Here is a 24,386-nt window from a genome sequence, read left to right as displayed (position 1 = left end):
AGGGATGATGGGATGATCTTCCATGGTGAAACATTTTTGGAAGACTGAGTTCAGTATTTTCACCTTCTCTTTCATCTTCCATTTTGGTGCTAGTACAGTCACTGAGTGAATGAATAGATGATTTTCGCTTGCTTACCGATTTTACATATGACCAAAACCTCTTAAAACTTTTTACTCAGGTCGACTGAGAAAGTTTTACTTTCAGTTTCATTGAACACTTCTCTCATTGCTCTCCTTACACTCATTTTCACTTCATTCAGCTTTTGTTTGTCAGCTAGGTTTTTACTTCTCTTGAATCTGAGGTGAAGTTCTCTTTGTTTATGTAGCAGTTTTCTAACATAGCTATTATACAATGATGGGTCTTTTCCATCCCTTAAGACCTTTCTTGGAACACATTTATCTATGGCATATTGCACAATTCCTTTCAATTTTTTTTCAATTTATTTTCCACGTCTTCATCCTTATCACCAAATTTTTGATGCTGACTGCTCTGATACTCTGAAATTTGTATCCTGTCGCTCTTGCTAAGCAAATTACCTTCCTACCTTTCTTAACACTCTTTGTCAGACCAGTTAGCATAGATGCTATCAGAGCCTTATGATCACTGATACCTTCCTCTACATTGACTGACTTTGCACTGACTGTGAGCCACTGCATAGAAAATCAGGATCATGTCGAGCTTGAAAACCTTATTTTTATTTTGATTTTCTCTGTCTTAAGCATACTGCAAGTTGAAAAACTCTTCAACATAGATGCTTTTCGTTTTTATTGACAAAGCACCACAAGTGGTTTTATTTTAATCATTACAAGTAAATGATACTGTTCTTTCAGTATTTATAGACAGAATGACAATTTTGCTTAAGGATGACATATCCTACATATTACAGTCAATTTTTTGTGTTACTTGTTCTGTGTTCTCCTTTCATGTTAGCAGAAGCTGCAATCAAACTTGCACTTCTCACAATCACTGGTTTAACTTTTTCCATGGCTCTTTGTAGTTCCCTCACGCAGTAGACTTTTTTTATTTGTAACTTTATGTTATTCATAGCTTATGAAATCTTTCAGTGGATGTTTGCATTTTACAATCAACAGTGTATTGTTAATTTTTAATTCCTGTTCCTCTGTTTTGGGGATAGTGCTAATGACAGCATTCTTAAGAAAAACATTTTGAATATGTGTAATGATCAAAAGATGTGTTGCCTAATAATAATGTTTACACCATAACAACTGGAGACAACGCAGAAATGTGAACTGCATCTCAAAAAGGTGCTTTTTAGTTTTCAGTGTGCTTAAGACATAAAAAACAATAATAATAGTGACTTATTTATTTATGATGCTCAGTCTGCAGCTGGTGCATCTGGTATTATCTGTAATTATGCTCTAGTCCCTAAGGCCAGTTGCAGGAACTGGAATAAAACTCATTGCCATATACTTTTGGTATTCCAGCCCTCAGTGGCCTTGTTTTTTAGGTATAAGCTAGGAATCACTTCCAAGCCTGCTCGAGGAACATATTAGCTGCTGAAACAAAATTGTCTTGCTTGTAGTATAGCTGGAGCTTGGCAACAATGTGCAATATGTCTCAAAACTTTTCACCATCAATTAACTTCTTGGATGGCACAGAAATATCCTACAAAATACACATGATATTCTCTTCTCATTTTCACTGAATATGAAATTACGGCAATGGGCATCTTTATGTCTGCACTCCATCTGCAAATTTCCATGCTACTTGAGAATGAAATAGGATTACAAGTAAACACAGATCATTTCACAGACCAGTGTCAGTAATACCTTACTAATTCATGTTGATTTAGACATGCTCATGCTACAGACAGTTTACATTTTATCAAGATAGAGTTTCATCATAAGGTTATCATGGAAAGTTTCAATTCATTTGTATTAGTGCAGTGTCTATTGTAGCATCATTTTTCCAATTGCTTATTGAAAACCAATATTAAAAATGAGAGAGAAATTAATCATCAACAATAATTTCTCTAACATTGTTTAAAACAGCCTAACAATGCTCAGGTCATTACCAATTACACTCATTCAGAGTTAAAGATGTCATCAAGCCAGGCCTGAAGTGTATTTTAAATTGAAAAGGCATTTTATTGATGGTTGTTTGATGAGGAGGAGGAAAGGTAAACATTTGAGGGTGAAAGATCAGCTTGAACATGAGGGATGACTTCCCAAACACACTCCTCTGAAGTCTTGTTTGGGGAACCAGCAGAGTGCATTGTCATGTAGTAGCAACACTTGATGCATTTTTGTTGGCCATTTCTCTTATACTGTAACCATATGGTGTCTCAGTTGTTACCATGAAGTGACAGCTGTGATGGACAAACCCCTGGGGAAGAGAAGATAGTGCACAGCACCCACTTTGTGCCACCATATGTAAAATATTATCAGTTCACAGTGTCCTTTGCTTGATGAGATGTCTTTTATTAGGGCTCAGCCTTTAATTTCTTCTTAAGAAGTTAACATAAAGACATCCTAACCTGTCACCAGTAACAATGTAGCATAGGAATCCTCAATGAGTGACCTGATGATGTTCAAGCAAAAATGTATAACTAGTCATCCGTTTGATTTTTGTTGCTTTGAATTAGATCACTCAGTACTCCTACACGTGTATTCTGAAACACGTCTATGGGATGCAAATGTCACACAAACATTAAATCGTTGCAGTTCATTACATATGTCAATTATTGAGATTTCCTAAGTATCAAAAATCAGTTATGCCAGAATGATTTGTCTTGGAGCAAGAACATCCTTTTGTGATGTCACATGTCTGATAATACTCATTCCAGACAGGATAAATGTTTTCAGGCTGCCTCCACTACCTGAATGCCCCTGTTAATAACTTTTAAATACTTTTTTAATTTAATAACTTCTAAATACCAGAACTTAAATTCAGAAAATGAAACATGATAAATACACTCATAGCATACTATTCATGTTGTGTTATTGCACATTGTTCATGTTTGTCAAAATTATTTCACACAGAAAATTAAACTACAATAAGAATCAATTTTATGCCTACCACTATGAGAGTTGAAATGTAGCCAAAGTGGATCACACCACTGTCACCTTGTCAGATAGTGGCTGTGGTCAGGCAGCTGGTGGTTGCTGGTCACTACAGGATGAGGAAACTCTCAAGCATAAGCTGTGCTGATCTTGACATGGGCACAATCTGTGTTGCAGAAATGTTTCTGGAGGGGTTGCTATTACAGGTGGGTTAGAAAGTATAGAAAATTATTTTTGAGATCCATCAGACTGACACCTTTAGCAGACAGTAAAAACTTGGTTTAAAAATTTTAGGAAGGAGTGGACCGGAACTCATGACTGTGTGTTTACATGGTGCAACATTTACCACTAGACCACAAGTAGATACAGCATTGTAAGACCTTGAGCAGAAGATAACACTTCATCCAGACACTTCTGCATCCTACAGGTTAGATTAGATTTACTTTCATTCCATTTGATCCGTAGGGAGGAGGTCCTCCAGGATGTAGAACATGTCAGAAAAACAACAATACATGACAAATATTTACAACTAAAACAAATAAGGTCATGTACAATTCCACAGGTCCCAAGTGAAATGATCATCATTCTTTAATGAACACTATATGAAAGAGACATTTTACAAATACTAATGCACTGAATTTAAAAAAATATTTATTTATTTATAAGGTAATAAATGTGTAATACAACTACTATAATACTTATTTACAATGAACACATTACTGCACTGAAATTGCGGATAACTTATATTATCAGTTGGTTTTACTGAGAAATTCATCAATGGAGTAGGAGTTGGCCACCAATAAACCCTTTAGGCTTCTCTTAAACTGAATTTTTTTGGTTGTTAAGCTTCTTATGGCTGCTGGCAAGTTTCTGAAAGTGTGTGTTCCTGAATGATGCACACCTTTTTGTATAATAGTAAGTGACTTTAAATCCTTGTGAAGATTATTCTTATTTCTAGTATTGATTCCATGAACTGAACTATTGGTTTGAAAAAATTATATATTTTTAATGACAAATTTCATTGAGGAATAAATATATTGGGAAGCAGTAGTTAGTATCCCTAGTTCCCTAAACAGGCCTCTGCAGGATGTTCTTGAGTTCACACCACATATAACTCTTACTGCACGTTTTCTTGTCCGGAAAACTTTAGCTTGGCTTGGTGAATTACCCCAAAAGATAATCCCATATGACATTATGGAGTGAAAATAAGCATAATATGCCAGCTTTTTCATTTTTATATCCCCTATGTCTGACACAATTTCCATTGCAAATCGAGATTTGTTAAGATGCTTCAGCAGTTCTGTGGTGGGCTCCTCCCAGTTGAATTTATTATCAAGTTGTAATCCCAAGAATTTAACACTGTCTACTTCTTCTACCTGCTTGTCATCGTATGTTAGGCATATAATCATGGGACACCCCTTACAAATACTGAACTGCATGTAGTGTGTTTTTTCAAAGTTTAGTGACAAAGAATTGGCTAGGAACCAGTGATTTATGTCCACAAATATTTTACTAGCTTATCTTTCTAAGACTACACTTGATTTGCTATTTATTGCAATGTTTGTATCATCAGCAAACAAAATGAACTTGGCATCTGGTAATGTTACTGATGAAAGGTCATTGATATACATAAGAAAAAGTAAGGGCCCCAAAATGGAACCTTGTGGGACCCCACATGTAATTAGTTCCCAGTTGGATGATGCCTGATAGCTTAATACATGTCTCTTTCCTAATAACACCCTTTGTTTCCTGCCAGAGATATAAGATTTGAACCATTTTGTAGCATTTCCTGTTACACTATAATATTCTAATTTATTTAAGAGGATATTGTGATTTACACAGTCAAAAGCCTTTGACAGATCACAAAATATACCAGTTGGCTGCAATTTTTTGTCTAATGAATTAAGCACATTCTTCACTGTAAGTGTAGATAGCCATCTCAATATCAGAACACTTTAGAAATCCAAACTGTGTTGGCAGATCATGGTGGTGGCCAGACTTGGATTTCTGTGAGGTGACCAGTTTTATTAACAACTTAAATGAACAATTTGGCCTTTGTCACTGCAGGGGCTGGCTGGTGCCCAGGTTTTATGTCTAAGACTGTACCTCACCTTGGCACAGGTATTACAATCAATAAACAAATCCAGTGAGCTATCACTGATTTCAGCTCCAAGAACAGCAAGCTCTCTACATTTATGTTTAGGGGACCAATAAAATAAACACTATGGCCAATGGATATGCATCCACAAATGATACTAATGGAACAGTTCCAGAGAAAGTAGAAGATTTTGTGAAGCCCTGGAGTGGACATTATCAATGATTCCAACCAAGCCTATTATCATACATATTGGAGACTTCAGTGCTCAACTTGGGAAAGAAAGAAAACTCAGGAAGACCATTGGAAACTATCCAGCCCATAACAGGACTAACCATAATAGCAAATGACTGGTGAAAATTTGTATGAATTTTGATTGAATAATGAAATTGACAGCATTTCAACATTGGTATCGCCCAGTTCTCTGCTAGGAGAGTTCCAGACTGATCGTGTAGCAATCTTCAGACACATGGAGGAGGAAATTCAATACATCAAAGTCTTCAGGGGCACAAACTTAGATTCAGATCATATCCTTTGTTAGATTAAGGTCAAAATTCCACCAAGGTCCCTGTAAATTAAAAATGTTTCCCATAATGTGAAGTTTAACACAGAAAACCAAGAAGAATAAGAATACTTTGTTTCAGAAGAACTATGAAGGAAGAGAACACTTAAAAGTTGCACTGGTTGAGAGTGCAAAGGAAACAGTTCACCTGGTGAATCTGGGAAGACACACAAGGTGGTCTGCAGGAGGAGATAAGACAACTGAAGAGGAAATCATGGACTGATTGGGGTACTCAAATAACACCAGACAACTTGAAGTACTTCCAACAAGTAAAGAAAAACACTGCCAGAACCATCAGGATTCTCAAGAGAAAGAATGCTCAATTCAAATACAAGAGAATTTCTGAAAGAACAATACATGAGACTTTTATAGACCAGCTTAAGCAGATATGAAGACATACACAGAAAAAATTGGCTAACCACAATATTTAGAACTAGAAAAATGTGAGGTTGTGTAAATAAGGCTTGAAAAATATGTCAAATTACTTTGTTCTTATTTTTTTAATGGAAACCCATACAGAATGGAACAGTTATTGTTTTGTATCTGTCATATCCTTTATATTGGAATGTAACAAGAAAAATAATAATTAATAAAGAAGAACAACAATAAGTGAAGAGTTGTTTTATACATTATCAAATATCCAATGCCACAAATCACCATTAATTGTAGTAAGAAGTCCTGTAAAAGGGAAAATTGGTGGTAACACATCATGTATGGCTCAGGTACATTGAGCCAATAGCAACCACCATAGTCTGATGTTGCAAGAAAAGGCATCCAATGATGAAAGCAATGACCATAACAGAATTGTAAGTTTTTGAATATTCCGAGTCCATTTTCAGATTTAGATTGGTAGTACTAAACTGTTTAACATAGAAGTTCAGTTTTTCTTACAGTTCTTTCTTTTTCTGACCGCTTTGCTCACATGAAATTTGCATCTTAAGGTGACAAAGAACTTTACAGGTGCCACTATGTTGTTTTGTAAAGCCAATATTGAAAAACTGATAAAATATTTTACAATACACACCAACGCTAAGAGGTACCTTGTTGCTGTCTTTGGACTTATCTTGATAGAGACAGTACATCTTGCTGATGTTTTGATCTATACACAGATAGTCATGTTGGGATCCTTTTTCCTGGAGTAGTGACTTGACTGTGTAGGAAAACTATTTATTCATACATGAGTCCATGCAAATTCCTAGTGATCCTCACTGCATTTATTTGGGCGTTTGATATGTCTCCCCCACTTATCCTCCTCAAATAAAATATTTAGCTTTTACTGTCATGTTGTGCATAATTTATCATTGTGAATGCACATCTAGTTTTTGTTGCCTAATGAAACACAGAAACCAACTTCAAGAGTTCCAGATGTTTTCTTTTGTTCAATCACATGGGATAGCCATTCACTGCTTATACCAAAGATTGCTAGACAACCGTTCTTACAAATCCGAACATCTACTTCCTTACAGTAACCTTATAGATGTTAGTTGGCTGCTGCCTACTCCTCTCTGGATCATCAGTATACCTCTGCTTGACAGAATTCGTATTCACAACTTGAAATATATAAGAATTTTGAAGACCATTGCTACTTAGATTTCAGAAATCATGCAACAACTTCTCCCATGTACCTGCAGGTATATTATCAAAGCATTTTCACACATAAGCTCAATCTGACCCTTGTGATTTTGCCTTTTTCACTACACTCTTATAATTACTGTACCCTTTACCACTGTTTTGCTTCTTCTTCTCAACTTCTTTGCACCAATTTTGTGGATTATGCTTCCTCTTTCAATAATTTCCACTGATTTTTCACACTATAGTCACTGTTTCCCATTTCTAAATCCATCATGTTAACTATTTATATTCTGTAATATTCCAACTGAACACTTCAAATGCTCTAAATGATGTTTATAAAGTTACTAATATTACATATTATACAAGGATTATATTTTGTATTTATACTCTTATTAATTCCAATACAATCTACGCCAGCCCCCAAGCCAAGCAATCGGTATTGTAATTGTAAACTGTCGAAGATGCATCGGTAAAGTACCAGAACTTCAAGCGCTGACAGAAAGCACCGAAGCTGAAATCGTTATGGGTACAGAAAGCTGGCTTAAGCCAGAGATAAAATCTGCCGAAATTTTTACAAAGGCACAGACGGTATTTAGAAAGGATAGATTGCATGCAACCAGTGGTGGCGTGTTTGTCGCTGTTAGTAGTAGTTTATCCTGTAGTGAAATAGAAGTGGATAGTTCCTGTGAATTATTATGGGTGGAGGTTACACTCAACAACCGATCTAGGTTAATAATTGGCTCCTTTTACCGACCTCCCGACTCAGCAGCATTAGTGGCAGAACAACTGAGAGAAAACCTGGAATACATTTCACATAATTTTTCTCAGTATGTTATAGTCTTAGGTGGAGATTTCAATTTACCAGATATAGACTGGGACACTCAGATGTTTAGGACAGGTGGTAGGGACAGAGCATCGAGTGACATTATACTGAGTGCACTATCCGAAAATTACCTCGAGCAATTAAACAGAGAGCCAACTCGTGGAGATAACATCTTGGACCTACTGATAACAAAGAGACCCAAACTTTTCAACTCTGTAAGTGCAGAACAGGGAATTAGTGATCATAAGGCCGTTGCAGCATCCCTGAATATGGAAGTAAATAGGAATATAAAAAATAAAGGAGGTTGATTTATCTGTTTAGCAAGAGTAATAGAAGGCAGATTTCAGACTACCTAAGAGATCAAAATGAAAATTTCTGTTCTGATACTGACAATGTTGAGTGTTTATGGAAAAAGTTCAAGGCAATCATAAAATGCGTTTTAGACAGATACGTACCGAGTAAAACCGTGAGGGACAGGAAAAATCCACCGTGGTTCAACAACAAAGTTAGAAAACTACTGCGAAAGCAAAGAGAGCTTCACTGCAACTTTAAATGCAGCCAAAACCTCTCAGACAAACAGAAGCTAAATGATGTCAAAGTTAGCATAAGGAAGGCTATGCGTGAAGCGTTCAGTGAATTCGAAAGTAAAATTCTATGTACCGACTTGACAGAAAATCCTTGGAAGTTCTGGTCTTACGTTAAATCAGTAAGTGGCTCGAAACAGCATATCCAGGCACTCCGGGAGGATGATGGCATTGAAACAGAGGATGACACGCGTAAAGCTGAAATACTAAACACCTTTTTCCAAAGCTGTTTCACAGAGGAAGACTGCACTGCAGTTCCTTCTCTAAATCCTCGCACAAACGAAAAAATGGCTGACATCGAAATAAGTGTCCAAGGAATAGAAAAGCAACTGGAATCACTCAACAAAGGAAAGTCCACTGGACCTGACGGGATACTCATTCAATTCTACACAGAGTACGCAAAAGAGCTTGCCCCCCTTCTAAGAGCTGTGTACTGCAAGTCTCTAGGGGAACGGAAGGTTCCAAATGATTGGAAAAGAGCACAGGTAGTCCCAGTCTTCAAGAAGGGTCGTTGAGCAGAAGCGCAAAACTATAGACCTATATCTCTGATGTTGATCTGTTGTAGAATTTTAGAATGTTTTTTGCTCACGTATCACGTCGTTTCTGGAAACCCAGAATCTACTCTGTAGGAATCAACATGGATTCCGGAAACAGCGATCATATGAGACCCAACTCGCTTTTATTTGTTCATGAGACCCAGAAAATATTAGATACAGGCTCCCAGGTAGATGCTATTTTCCTTGACTTCTGGAAGGCGTTCAATACTGTTCCGCACTGTCACCTGATAAACAAAGTAAGAGTCTGCAGAATATCAGACCAGCTGTGTGGCTGGATTGAAGAGTTTTTAGCAAACAGAACACAGCATGTTGTTCTCAATGAAGAGACGTCTAAAGTCGTTAAAGTAACCTCTGGCGTGCCACAGGGGAGTTTTATGGGACCATTCCTTTTCACAATATATATAAATGACCTAGTAGATAGTGTCGGAAGTTCCATGCGGCTCTTCGCGGATGATGCTGTAGTATACAGAGAAGTTGCAGCATTAGAAAATTGCAGCAAAATGCAGCAAGATCTGCAGCGGATAGGCACTTGGTGCAGGGAGTGGCAACTGGCCCTTAACATAGACAAATGTAATGTATTGCAAATACATAGAATGAAGGAAGCTTTATTGTATGATTATATGATAGCGGAACAAACACTGGTAGCAGTTACTTCTGTAAAATATCTGTGAGTATGCGTGCGGAACGATTTAAAGTGGAATGATCATATAAAATTAATTGTTGGTAAGGCAGGTACCAGGTTGAGATTCATTGGGTGAGTCCTTAGAAAATGTAGTCCATCAACAAAGAAGGTGGCTTACGAAACACTCATTCGACCTATACTTGAGAATTGCTCATCAGTGTGGGATCCATACCAGGACAGGTTGACGGAGGAGATAGAGAAGATCCAAAGAAGAGTGGCGCGTTTTGTCACAGGGTTATTTGGTAAGCGTGGTAGCGTTACAGAGATGTTTAGCAAACTCAAGTGGCAGACTCTGCAAGAAAGGCGCTCTGCACCGTGGTGTAGCTTGTTGTCCAGGTTTCGAGAGGGTGCGTTTCTGGATGAGGTATCGAATATATTGCTTCCCCCTACTTATACATCCCGAGGAGATCACGAAGAGATTCGAGCGTGCACGGAGGCTTTCCGGCAGTCGTTCTTCCCACGAACCATACGCGACTGGAACAGGAAAGGGAGGTAATGACAGTGGCACGTAAAGTGCTCTCCACCACACACCGTTGGGTGGCTTGCAGAGTATAAATGTAAATGTAGATTTAGAACCTTTTCAAATTACAGTTAATTATCTGTTGTCTTTTTATCATGTGTAACATTATTGACTTTCCTGCTTATCAGCTATTCAGCTTCTTTCCACTGGAGGGAAGTCGAAATTAGCAGAAGATTAGCCCATTTTTGAAATTACGGAAACAATATGTAGTGAACTGCAAGAAATTCTCTGCATTGTATTACCCCCTAATTTTGATAGTTCCTGTACCCAGCAACAGATGTCAACACTTAAGCTTTTACATTTGAGGGTTAGCCCATTTTTCCACACATGTCTTCATATGATCCCCCAACCTCAATTTTAAGAACAAAGATGGAAAGGTGGTATTTGGTAAAATGTAAACAGTCAGGTCTTGGCAAATTACTTCAAAGAGCTCCTAAATGGAGAAGCACTATCTGAGGCATTCATCTATAAGCAGAATGAACCAAATCCTAACTCAGAGCCATCTACTGTAGAAGAGGTCGGGAGCATCATAAATACCCTATTGAGTAATAAAGCTCCTTGGTTAGACAGGAGCATACCAGAACTCTGGAAGTATGCTAACAATAATATGATCATCAAACTGACACATAATACAAATAAAATTTTGAAAGAAGAGCAGCTTACAGAAGTGTGGACAGTGGCACTAATACATCCTACATACATAAAGGAGACAAGTTGGAGCCTGACAACTGTATAAGAATATCATTAATTACCAGTGACCTATAAACTATTCCCAAAAGCATTGCTGAACAGAGTAGAAAAAGAACTATATCCGCAAATTGCTAAGTACAAAGATGGCTCCAGAAATTGCAGGTCTTGCACAGACCAAATTTTGAATCCAAAACAGGAAACTGCATATCAAAAACAGATGGGCGAGAATTTTGTGCTCACATTCATAGACTTCAAAAAATTCAGTAGACATACAAAACTGTTCCAAATTTTGGAGAAGAGTTATACAGAACTGAAATGAAATGATTACATGGCATTATTGGACAGTGCAATGGAACAGGTCAGTGTCTCAGCTTTCATTTCTTACTGGATTAGTCAAACTCAATAAATTTGCTACAGTATAAGTTTAAAATTGTAATCTCATACTTTGAATAGTTTTAATGATATAAATAAAACAGTTTTGAACCCTTATATAGAGAATGTGTGTTCAAACATGAATGTAACATAAATATTATTGATTTTATTGTTTTTCAAAAAACAAACATTTTTCAGATATGGATTTATTTCAGAATTTTGTTATCCGTTTTTAATTGCATTTGGAGTCATTAACATTAAAATTGTTAATTATATACTTTTGAAACAAGTTCAGAAATTATTGTTGCTAAGCAACACATGTTATGTGAAAGAATTATCCTTGTACTTTTTGGGTCACATGTTGATGGGAAGTAAGATGTGAAAGTTGGTTTTCTATAATGCACATGTTGCATATCATCTGTAACTGTTTGTTTGAAGGATCATCATTAGGAAAATAAGGAATAAATATGTCACCAGTGAATATGAACACTTTTGCCTTTTGTTATTTGTATTAATGCTCAACATTAGAGGAACCCAATTTCATTCTGCATCAGTCTGGCATCTTACATGCTTCAAGACTGTTGTGATGAAAATATGAAGCAAATGTAATCAACCTCAAGAAATAAGACAAGCACACACACACACACACACACACACACACACACACACACACACACAAAACCCGACCTCAAATCACAGATGGGGCCCCATGATCTGGAGGCAGCGATGCTAACCACTAAATCATGATCTGCTGAAAATCCAGTGGACTGATTGAACAGACCTTTAGCAACACATCATCCGAGGTCAATTCAGAGAAAAGCTTTCAGAGGCATTTAAGATTGAAACTCAGGTCAGGCAATGAGACCAACTTCCCCATTTTCCTTTATTGTATACTTGATAAGGTGGTCAGAGAAATGAAAGAACTGGGTGGGATATGATTGGGGTGCAAGAAAAAACGGAATCTGGGTAGATTTTTTGGCATTTACAGATGACATTGCTATATTGTCAGAAACATTTGAAACAGTAGTTAATCGTAACACACAACTACAGAGACAAGCAGCTCAAGCAGTCCTGCAGATCTCTATTGAGACAAAACAGTATATGATAAACATGAAAGCAGCTCCTAGATGGATAACAACAGAAGATCAGAAAATTCATAAGATGGAGAGATTTAAATACCTAGAAGAATTGATAGAAATTCGTCTGACTGAGAAAGAACCAATGGTAACATGAATAAACAAAGTGAATTTAGCATACGAACTGACTACAAGCATCTAAAATAAGAAGAATATTTCAATCAATGCAAAACTGCAACACTACCAGACAATGATCCATCATGAAGCATTACAGGCAGCAGAAAACCTGAACCTAGTGAGAACAGTAGTACTCACTGGACTATAACATGTGGAATAAAGGTTTCTCCTCAAATAACAGGAGACAACCAATATAGAAATTGAGTGAACCAAGAACTATATACTCAGACAGAGAGAATCTCAGACATCATAAGGAAATGGAGGAGCATGTGCTTCAGACACATCCTTAGAATGGACCAGGGGAGGCTGACATCAAATAAGATCATTTCTTCAGAACAAGGGATAAAAGTATAGTGGATCCAACAGGTACCAAGATATTTGGAAGAAATGGCAATACAGGAATCAGAGATTTACAACAGAGATGTTGTCAAATAAAAATTTTGATCTTTCGCAGGTTATCTTCTGCTTGTTACTAGCTCCCTATATATTGTAAAACAGTGCTATTACTCAATCCACAAGACATTTTTCTTAAGAACAGAGAGAAAATTAACAAAAAGATGTGCATGAAGGTAAAAGGATGGAAATATGTATAACATAAGATCTAGTACTGTAAACAAGAATAAGAACCACATTCACTAATAGCTCCAATAATTCTCACAGACAGCTCTGAAGGTGATCTACAGGGTGTCAAGACTTCATTTATCTGGAAATACAACAGATTGTGTAAAGAGGGCATTGGATCCAAGTATTCAGAAATTTAAGTAGTATTGTTTATTTGATTGTTATTTAATCTCTCAATCCTTTTATCATTCATTGTGGACATTAGAAAATTGATTGTGACTGTGCTGTTTGTATTTAATGTTGTCTGTTTTTTTTTGTTTTTTGTTTAAGTTTCCATACTATTTTATCTCAATTACAAGTACTTTCATTTTTTCTTCTCTTTAGCTTGCCCAAACAGAAACTTTGTGATTAAAAATGTATGAGATTTTCTTATAATGAGAATGTATGGGATATGCCTGTAGAACATTGCATCCATTGAAATTCATGTCAAAATTCCTTTCCTGAATAACTGTTATGAACAGTGTGAACTAGATACTGTGAATTTCTGCTACAGAGAGGGAAAAACTGTCAGTAACATTTGTACTTCTAGGGCCAAAGTTATTTGTTAGGAAGCTTCAGTTGTACTTCTGTTGATTATCATTTACATAAGTAACAATTTATCACTGTTTTAGTTGGTCTAGTCACTGTTGCATAAAATTTCAGTATTATACACACTACACTTTAATTGTTTTTGAAACTTTGGTTACACTGTCATGTGTTTGGGAATCTATGGACACACGGGAATCTTCAGAAATTAAACAAACATTAATAATTAACATATGTTACTAAGCACACAAACTAGCTAGCACTGTAAAGTCATTGTTATTGTTATAAATAACTATTACGTAATAGTATGTTCCATTTTAGTGAAGGTTAAACTATGTTACTCATGTTCTAACCTGGAAAGTGACTTCTGGGTGACCAACTAGGCCTCCAAGCCAGGAGATAAGGCCATCCAAGAAGGCCACACAGGCTACAAATGCTATGATATTTGCAATGATACCAAGTACAAGATTTGTAGCTGTCATTGCTCCCTGTGTGGCTGCATCTAATACACCAGTTGCTTCCCTGTGAAATAATCATAAATTTACCCATAAAAATGTTTTAAATATAAAACATACTACTATTGAACCTAAAAATGCCATTTTCAAAAACGATTCCACACACAGCATCCTTATCTACATATGCAATCCACAAATGACCTTTTGATGTGTGGCAGAAGTTATTCTGATAACAATATAATTTACCCGCTACCCCGTTCCAACACATCTATGTAGGAAGAACAACTGTCAATAAGCCTTAATACGGCCACAAATTTCTCTGCTGGTCCTATCACAGTGATTGTATTAGACAGAAAAATTGCTTTTTTTCTTGGAGAAGTGTGTTGTTTGGCTTCCTGGGAGAATTTTTGCCAGTGAACAAAATAAAAGATTGAGAAAATATTTCATGTCATTATATAATAAAATGCCAATTTCTTAACAAATTTCACTCAGACTTTCTGTTTCACTTACACTTGGACTACATTCATTTCTAAACACACTGTGTTTCAAATGTTAAAATGTAGGAATTAGACAGAAGAGGGAACCAGACTGTTGCATAGATTGCTGTGGCCTTTAATTACCACCAGATAAAACAGTAAGAGTTCATCACTCTGATAATATATTGAACTTTGATATGTCAAACAATGGAAACTCCAGGTAGGAATATCAACACTGTAGGAAAAGGCAGATTACTACTTACTGTAAAGAAGACATGTCAAGTTGCAGACATGCACAATTAAATGACACACACACATATAGCTTTTGGCTATATGTGTGTGTCATGTGGAAGGATCCAGATGGCTCAGGTAGTAAAGCAACCACTGAAATCAAGTGTGTTATGTTCAGCTGAATGTTGTGCCACAGGGTGATCTACTTTGCTCTCAGCCACAGTTGGGCAGTGGCCATTCATCCTGGTGGATAGCTGATTGGTAGTCATACCAATATAAAAAACTGTGTAATTATTGCAGCAGAGCTGGTAAATGACATGGCTGCTTTCACAGGTGAGCCAGTCACTGATGGCGTAGGATAAATCTGTGATAGGAATGGAATAGGAAGTGCTGGGTGGGAGGATTGGGCAGGCAGTGCACCTGGTTCTTCCACAGGGATATGATCCTTATGGCAAGGGGTTGGGATTGGGAGTGGTGTAGGTATGGACTTAGGAAATTCCTAGTCTGGTTCAGGTTCACTGATCATATCTTTGTGACTGGACCCGAGGCCAAGACACCCTATGTTTGTTACTTCACAGTCTCAATACCTTCTCTCCCACCCAGTTCACGTGGTCCTCTTCAACCCTGTGTGTCACTTTGCTAGATGTTGACCTCCTCCTCTCTGATGGCTCCATCTGCACCTCTGACCACATTAAACCCACCAACCACCAACAGTATCAGCATTTTGACAACTGTCATCCCTTTCACACCAGAAAATCCTTCCCATATATCCTGGCTACCTAGAGACAGCATATCTGCAGAAAACCAGACCTCTCATGCCATTTCCCCTCACACCCCAAATACTCTCACCACACCTAAAAACCAGGCACTAAAGAGTGTCCGCTTCATCACCCAGTACCACCCCAAACTGGAACACTGGAACCACATACTTCACTGGGACTTTGATTACCTGTCATCATGCTCTGAAATGCGGGACATCCTACCCGAGATACTTCCCATCCCTCCTAAACTGGTGTCCTATCACCCACCCAACCTCAACAACATCCTAGTCCATCCCTATGCCACTCCCAACCCCAAATCCTTGCCACAAGGATGGAAGACCCAGGTGCACAATCTGCCCAGTCCTTCCACCCAGCACTTCCAATTCCAGTCCTGTCACAGGTTTATACTACCCCATCAGGCCACCTGTGAAAGCAGTCATGTCATTTACCAGCTCTGCTACAATCACTGCACAGCTTTTTATACTGGTAGGATTACCAATCAGCTGTCCACCAGAATGGACAGCCACTGCCAAACTGTGGCCAAGAGCAAAGTAGACCACCCTGTGGCACAACATTCAGCTGAACATAGCACACTTGATTTCAATGGCTGATTCACTACTCAAGCCATCTGGATCATTCCCTCTACCACCAGCTTTTCTGAACTGTGCAGATGGGAGTTACCCTTACAACACATTCCCCACTCTCATAATTATCCCAGCCTCAACCTATGGTAACATAATGTCACCACACCCTCCACCCAACAGTTCCCACCCCTTCTGTCCTATCATCTCCTCCCCATTCTCATCTCTGACCATGTTTATTTGCAGCCCTCTGCTAATTCATCTGCCCATCTTTCCCCAATCCTCTCCTTTTCTACTTTTTCCCCTTGCCTCCCTGCCCCACAACCTCCTGACGCTGTGCCTGTTGGCAATCTAGTCCATGCATGTTCCACCAGACATCATTGGTCTCTCTCCCTGCCTGTACAATACTATCCATCCCTGTTCCCCTTCCCCTTACCCTTCCCCTGCTGCTTCCCCTTACCCTTACCCTTACCCTTACCCTTACCCTTACCCTTCTCCTTCCCCATCTCCATCCCCTCCAGATTGCTGCTTGCATCCCACATGATGTTGCATTCCGGCTGAGATGCTGGAGTTAGCGGTCATGTGTGCGTGAGGTGTGCTTGCTCTATGTGTGTGTGTGTGTGTGTGTGTGTGTGTGTGTGTGTGTGTGTGTGTTACTAACAAAGGCTATGTGTCTTTTAATTGTGCCTGTCTGCAACTTGACTTGTCTTCTTTATGGTAAGTACCAATCTGTCTTTTCCTATATTGTTGAACTTTCATATCTACCAAACCAGAGAAATGTAAGGCATGATAGAGGGGTTCAAAACTTATCTTTTTGTCTGTTAAAATTAAGTGCAAGTCCCAAGTTATTCTAACTGCAAATATATTTTCCATAAATAAAAGTCATTGAAGAATTCTATATGATCACACATCTCCACACTGATTTATGAAGTTCATCCCCCTGGTGAGTGTGCAGGAGTGTGGAATGCTAAGGATTGTGTCATGTATGTTTCACATCTTAAGGAAAAATATAGTAAGTGAAAAATCACACTCATAAGTCAGTCATTGACTCACCTAAACAATGGGAGTAGGTTTCCATCAGAAAATATCAGAAGAAGAAATAAAATACTCCTATCACAGTTGCATGCCCAAAAACAGATGGTACAGACAATGTGCTCTATGTGCAAATGCAGGCTTCTGTGGCCATCATCATCTTCAATGAAATTTTTCTGGGTACATCATGCTGACTTTTTTTCCTTTGTAACAAGTGGTCATGCCAAGTTCTGATAGTATGTACTATTATCTTACCTTGCTTCTAGTATCAGTCGAAAACAAATATCAATTTTTATTGGATGGCAGAAGTTGGAAGGTGGGACTGATAATGTTACTTGACAGTTACTTTTATTTTAGTTGCTGCTGGCTGGTATTGGTGAATTACTGGGAAGCCAGTATGGTAATGTAGAAGTGCTCCTGCTGTTCCAAGTGGTGAATAAGACAACACAGTGTGTTATCAGCTTTCAGCCACTATCTTTACCACAGCTCTGAGAGAGGTAGTCTTGTGAGGATGGTTAACATGTGCACGGGTTTCTGCTCACAGGCAAGGTAATGGGAGCTGGTATCCACCACAGACACATATTTTACTAATGTGTTCACCAATCTCAAGCACATTTTGTATTCCTCTCTGCGTAGCTGGTAGGTGTGCATCCCAGAACTGTATAGTTTTGTTACATTTATTATGGTGTTTTGACATTTCTGGCTTCCTGTGTTACCTGAGCCATATGTGTCTCTCATGTTGTGTTAGGTATGTACTGTAGGTCATTCCATCCCATCAATGTATACTATTCAGCTTGAAAGTTCCTGATAAATTAAGTCAATGTGGCAAACTGGGACAAACTGAGAACCACTAATTTTGCAGGCAATGCTTTTCATGAAGTATAGCTCTGATTCTGTTGTGTTATCAGTTCATCAGCTTGATTCCAACACTGTGAAGGACTTTTGTCATACATTCACTTATGCCATGGACATGCATGAAGGTGGCAAGGTACTGTTATTCTATCTCCTCCTTCCTTTAGACTTTATTTGGTTTTTCCTTAATACATAGATCCTTTATTGGCTTTCACCTTTGAGAGTCCTGCATGCCCCTGAATTCATACTGAAAGCGTATATGAAGCTCCTCAAAATTCAGATATCAGATACTGCACTGGTTGCTCACCTATCACATGATCACCCTTTAACATCAATGTGACACTAGTGCAACTACTGCAACTGTATGGGTTATCCCAGTTTCAAGATAGTTATCAAATATTCATCTTAATGAGGTCTAAAAAAGATTACTGTCAGACAGAATATCATGAAAAATATCTGGAAGGATTTCATTTGTCAAGGCTTGGTGCCACATCAAATCTTATACAGTGTTGACTAAAGTTCCTGTCTTGTCAAGGAACTGTTACGAGCTGAATGTCTGTGGATGAAACATCTGACAAAACCCTCCTACTCCATAGCAACTTGATGAAGAGGAAGGACTGCTGCATCATGGTGAGGGCATGAGAAAAATATTTGGCTATTGTGTGTGCTAAGCTTCTAGACTAGGCACTACCATACAAGTTAAAGCTAAAATTCATTACAGCAGTCCACACACTTTAAGTGCACACCTTCAGAACTTATTCATGCCTGACAGTTACAAATCATCAACAAATGAAACTGCTCAAAAATGCCTAGCTTAGTGCTGATATTCCTACTCAGTGCATGTATCATGCAAATTTGTGTGACAACAATTGGATTCATAAAGAAGATTCACCTAATATTCTCAGAAAAAACAGTGGTTTATGTGGTCTAATGGTATGACAAAGTCTGCATTTATTTGATGATAGGTAGCATAAATGTATAAGATTTCTGGACATGGGTTAAATCCTTATTCAACATCCAGAAAACATCAATGTCTTCCAGTATCATCAAAATTTTGTTTATAGATGATGAATTTACAAACTCTCAACAAAGAAGTAATGTGTTACACCTAGCCATATGACTAATTTCTTTTTATGTTGAATAAAAGCAGATATTCAGTGAAAATGACTTCATTCAATGACTTTTTACCATTTCAAAGCACATTGCATATTTGATATGTTATGTTTATGGAAGTGAAAATAATGATTTTGGAACAGTACATTGATCAGCCAGAACATTACCTAATAGCCAGTTGGCACAGATAACAGTGGCAACACTTCATGGCATGAAAGCCCTGAGGCCTTGGTGGGTCACTGAAGGGAGTTGGTCCCACAGCTGCACACACAAGTCACCTAATACCAATAAATTCTGGGAAGGGGGGTGATGAGTTCTGATTTCATCTTCAATCACATCCCAGATGTATTCAACTGAGTTCAGATGTGGTGAGCTGGGGGCAAGCACATCCATTGGAACTCAGCACTGTGTTTGTCAAACCACTCAATCACACTCCTGGTGTTTTAACATGGCACATTATCTTGTTGCAAAATTCCACTTCCATCGGGAAACATGATCATCGTGAAGGGGTGTACATGGTCTGCAACCAGTGGAGACATGGTGCCTTGCATGAGCACCACTGCATGAGCATATGTTCCCCTGCAGATAATGGAGCCACCACCAGTTTGACTCCATCCTGCAGTATAGAGGTGCAAGGAGCTGTTCCCCTGGAAGATGATGGATTCGCACCCTCCCATTGGCATGATGAAGAAGGTACCAGGATTCATCAGACCACTCAATGCTCCACCACTGTGTCAATGTCCAGTGCCAATGGTCATTTGCCAATTTCAGCCATAGTTGCTGATGATGTGGTGTTAACATTGGCACATGCATTGATCATCAGCTGTGAAGGCCCCTCATTAGGAGTGTTTGGGGCCCTGCATATTCAGACACACTTGTAGTCTGCCCATCATTAAAGTCTGATGTTAGTTCTATTGTAGTTTGCTGCCTGTCCTGTTTTAGCAGTCTGCCCAGCCTATGTTGACCAACATCAGTAATGAGGGGTGGCTGCCCAACCCCATGATTTTTGGATGTGGCCTCACCTTGTATTTGCCACTTGCTGAAGACATTTACCACAGCACTCCTCAAACACCTGACATGTCATGCAGTTTCTGACATGCTCATGCTGAGCCTCTGGGACATCACAGTCTGCCCTCGACCAAACTCAGACAAATCATGCGTCTTCTCTATTCCATACACAGACAGCACACTCAATGATACTATATGCACCGTGTGTGTATCTGACTGGTAGTCATTTCTAGCCAGATGATGCTGCTGTCACCTGAATGGGTTTCTACTGATAGTAGGTCAGTGGTCATAATGCTCTGGCTGATGAGTGTATGTATACTTGTAATTTGAACAACAGTATACAGTAAAAATGTATACAATGTATGCCAATTCCCATGATGTAATTTATTATTTCCAAGCACAGGGCAAATGTAAATGCATATGAAAGGAAAAAAGGAAACACATTTTCTGATACCCAAATGCTGAAACATATTACCCTTTGTCAACTTTGATGTTTTTAATACTGGTCTTGGATTCTTCTGTTTCTGGGTAGAAAAGCTTAGAGTAGCACAGAGCAGCAGGGGCTGACATAACAGATGCTGTTATCACATGGGACGCTTGAACACCGAAGCTAACATATGCAGCTAATACTGTTCCTAAAATAAATCAAGAGATACAGTGAGCAACAGTACAAAATATTTATACATACAGTTTTTATTGTGTACAACTAGTGTTAGTTAAAATATGTTATTACTATTAATTTTTGCATGCTCATTGATATTTAGTAATAGAGATGGTAATGTAAGCTTTTCATTCTTGCATGGAAGGACAGCTCTGTGCATGAAGGAGCTGTAAGTTCTGAAAGCTATATTGTAAATCTCTTTTACATTTCTATGTGTATATCAGCAGTCCTATACATTTCACCACCTGCAAGTGAATACTGGCTGGCAATTCTGTCTCATAACTCATTAATTCAGTGCAATATAATTACAGTTTGTAGCTGAGTTCTGATATATTTGCCATGGTGATACATCTATTACAGCTGAGGTTGCCTTTCTAGTGTTCAATTACAGTTTAAGAGTACAAGAAATTTACAGTATAGGACTTCATTAGGTGACACGAAAGTGGCTCAGATTTTAAGAGCATATAGGCAGATGAAAGGGAGGTGGCAATGAAATCAGAACCTGAAAAAACAGAATCTTGTATTCACAGAGCTTATACACTGTCCAATTACATTAATATGTACACCTGAATAACCACCTTTTGCAGTGAGGACTGCTGTGACATGCAGGAAGAGAGTCAGTAAGATTCTGGAAGGTATCACCAGGGATGTGGAGCCTTGCTGACTCCAATACCATGGCCAACTGTGCTAGGTTCCTCCATTTAGGATCCATCATGCATGCAGCCCGATCAAAGTGGTCCCACAGAGATTCAATTGAGTTTAAATTCAGTGAGTTTGGTGGGCAGGGGAGTAAGGTAAACTGATCCTGGTGCTCTTCAAACCATGCACATATACAGTGAGCTGTGTGACACATTGCACTGCTGGTAGATGCCACTGTGCTGAGGAAAAAAAAATGCATGTATGGGTGGACATGGTTCCCAAGGATATTTGCTTACTTGTGTTAATACATTCTGCTTTTCAGAGTGACAAGATCACCCAGAGGATGCCACAGAAACATTCCCCAGATCGTAATACTGCCTCCCCCAGCCTGGACTCTTTGGATGATTGTTGTAGGGTATTTGGTTTCAAATGTTTCATGCTGTACATGCCGATGGCCATCTGTCATCTGAAAAGACCACCTGTTGCCACTCGGTGGATGTCCAGTTGCACTACTGGCATGCAAATTCCAGCCTTTGTTGCCAATGAACAGCAGTCAGCATGGGCGCATGAACCAGGTACCTGTTACTGAGGCCCATACACAGCAATGTTTGCTGTCTGCTCATTGAGGAGACACAGTTGGTAGCCCCTTGGTTCATCTAGGTGGTCAGTTGCTCAACAGTTACACATCTATTCACCCCCTCACATCTCTGCAACTGTCATTCACCACTGTCATCAATGGCCTATGGTGCAGCACAGTTGCCTTTATGCTGGTTTTGGATAGTGCCGTTTCTCCATGTACAGTATACTTTCACCATGGTGACACACAAATGGATTACAAATTTAGCTATTTTGGAAATGCTTTCATCCTTGTCCTTTAGGATGTCAGATAAATCACTCCATTTGCACAATGTGACAATGACTGCATTTTTTCTCTGTCTCTCCCTGGCACGCTTTGTGTACCCTCCACTGCTAGTGCTGCCACCTCCCATCTGTGACTGGGTATTACATGTTAACTTTAAACAAACATGGTGGTCATATTGCTGTAACTTGATTGTGCTATTTAAGATAATATACAATGTGCCCTTGTGAGTGATTAGCTAATTAATGTGAGTGAAGAATGTTACAGCAATGAGTCAGTACATTGAGGTGACACAAGTCATTGGATAGCAATATGCACTTATACAGATGGTGGTTGTATCAGGTACAGAACATATACATGGGTAGTGCATTGGCAGAGCTGTCTTTTGCAAATCAGGTGATTCATGTGAAAAGGTTTACAACGTGATTATGGAAGTGCTACAGGAATTAACAGACTTTGAACATGGAATGGTAATTGGAGCTAGATGCACGGGACATCCACTTCAGAAATCATTATGGAATTGAATGTTCCAAGATTCACAGTGTCAATCATGTGCTGAGAATACCAAATTTCAGGCATTATCTCTCATCACAGATGATGCAGTGGCCAATGGCCTTCATTTAATGACCAGCAGCATTTGGGTAGAGCTGTCAGTGCCAACACACAAGTGACACTGCATGAAACAGCTGTATAAATCAGTGTGGGACATATAACAAACATATCCATTAGCACAATGCAGTGAACTTTGGAGTTAATGGACTATGGTAGCAGATGACTATTGAGAGTGCCTTTTCTAATAGCTCGATATCACCTGCAGCACCTCTCCTGGGCTCATGACCATTCCAGTTCACAAAGCCATGGACCCAAGTTGTCACCAAGGCACTGTGCAAGCTGGTGGTGGCTCCATAATGGTGTGGTCTCCCTTAATATGCTCGGGTGCTTGGGGAACATTTTCAGCCATTCATGGATGCCATATTGCCAAACATTGATGGATGACAATGCACCATTTCATTGCGCCACAATTATTCATGTTTGGTTTGAAGAGTATTCTGGACAATTTGAGAATGGTTTGGCCACCCAGATCATATGACATGAATCTCGTTGAACATTTATGGGACATAACTGAGATGTCAGTTCGTGCACAAAATCCTGCATCAGTAACACTTTCAAAGTTATGGATGGCTATAGAGGCAGCATGGCTCAATATTTTTCCAAGGGACTTCCAGTGACTTGTTGAGTCCATGCCACATCGAGTTGCTGCAATAGATTGGACAAAAGAAGGTTTGACATGATATTAGGAGGTATCCCATGACTTTTGTCAACACAGTTTCTGTCAGTAGTAGACTACTAGAAATTACTGCAGGTTAAAACTGCTTGTTGCAGAAATAATATTAATTGTTCTGAAATAAGCATGACAAAGCCTCGTATGATTAAAAAAGATATGCTGTTATGCAATGCACATTTGAGACTATGAAATCAACAATCTTAGCAAACTGTGTGTTTCTTCATTCTCTACAAATGTATTTTGATCCCTTGCAAAAAGGCAAGATTTATTTTAAGTACCCATCAAAGCCAGTAAATGGTAGCAAGAAAAAATAGCCCCTGTCTCTATGTGTACAACAGCTGCCTATCCCACAGTTCTATGGTAATGTGCATGAGATGCAGGCAGGATGATAAACACTACTGCACATAGCAATTCATAAACTAAGATTTTTTTGTACATCTGTTATTGAAACAGGCAGTTGCTCAAAAAGGAGTACACTATTCAGCAACAAAAATATTTGATCATTTGCTCAACAACATAAAGTGTCTGGCAGGTAGCAGATCAAGTTTTAAAT

General features: G+C 38.6%; 1 protein-coding gene across 1 annotated transcript in view; it reads right to left on the bottom strand.

Annotated features, from left to right (window-relative positions):
• LOC124722067 (solute carrier family 28 member 3-like) overlaps positions 1-24,386 on the bottom strand; it is a 398,190-nt gene that overhangs the window by 42,212 nt on the left and 331,592 nt on the right. The window contains exons 11-12 of the mRNA XM_047247266.1: positions 20,865-21,024; positions 14,234-14,402 (exon numbers count right to left, since the gene is read on the bottom strand). Of these exons, the coding sequence (XP_047103222.1) occupies positions 14,234-14,402; positions 20,865-21,024 (329 nt within the window). The remainder of the gene's footprint in view (positions 1-14,233; positions 14,403-20,864; positions 21,025-24,386) is intronic.

Source organism: Schistocerca piceifrons, chromosome X (assembly GCF_021461385.2).
Source record: "Schistocerca piceifrons isolate TAMUIC-IGC-003096 chromosome X, iqSchPice1.1, whole genome shotgun sequence".
Classification (NCBI taxonomy): domain Eukaryota; kingdom Metazoa; phylum Arthropoda; class Insecta; order Orthoptera; family Acrididae; genus Schistocerca; species Schistocerca piceifrons.
Note: the sequence above shows the minus strand (reverse complement) of the source record. Positions and strands in the feature narration are given on the sequence as shown.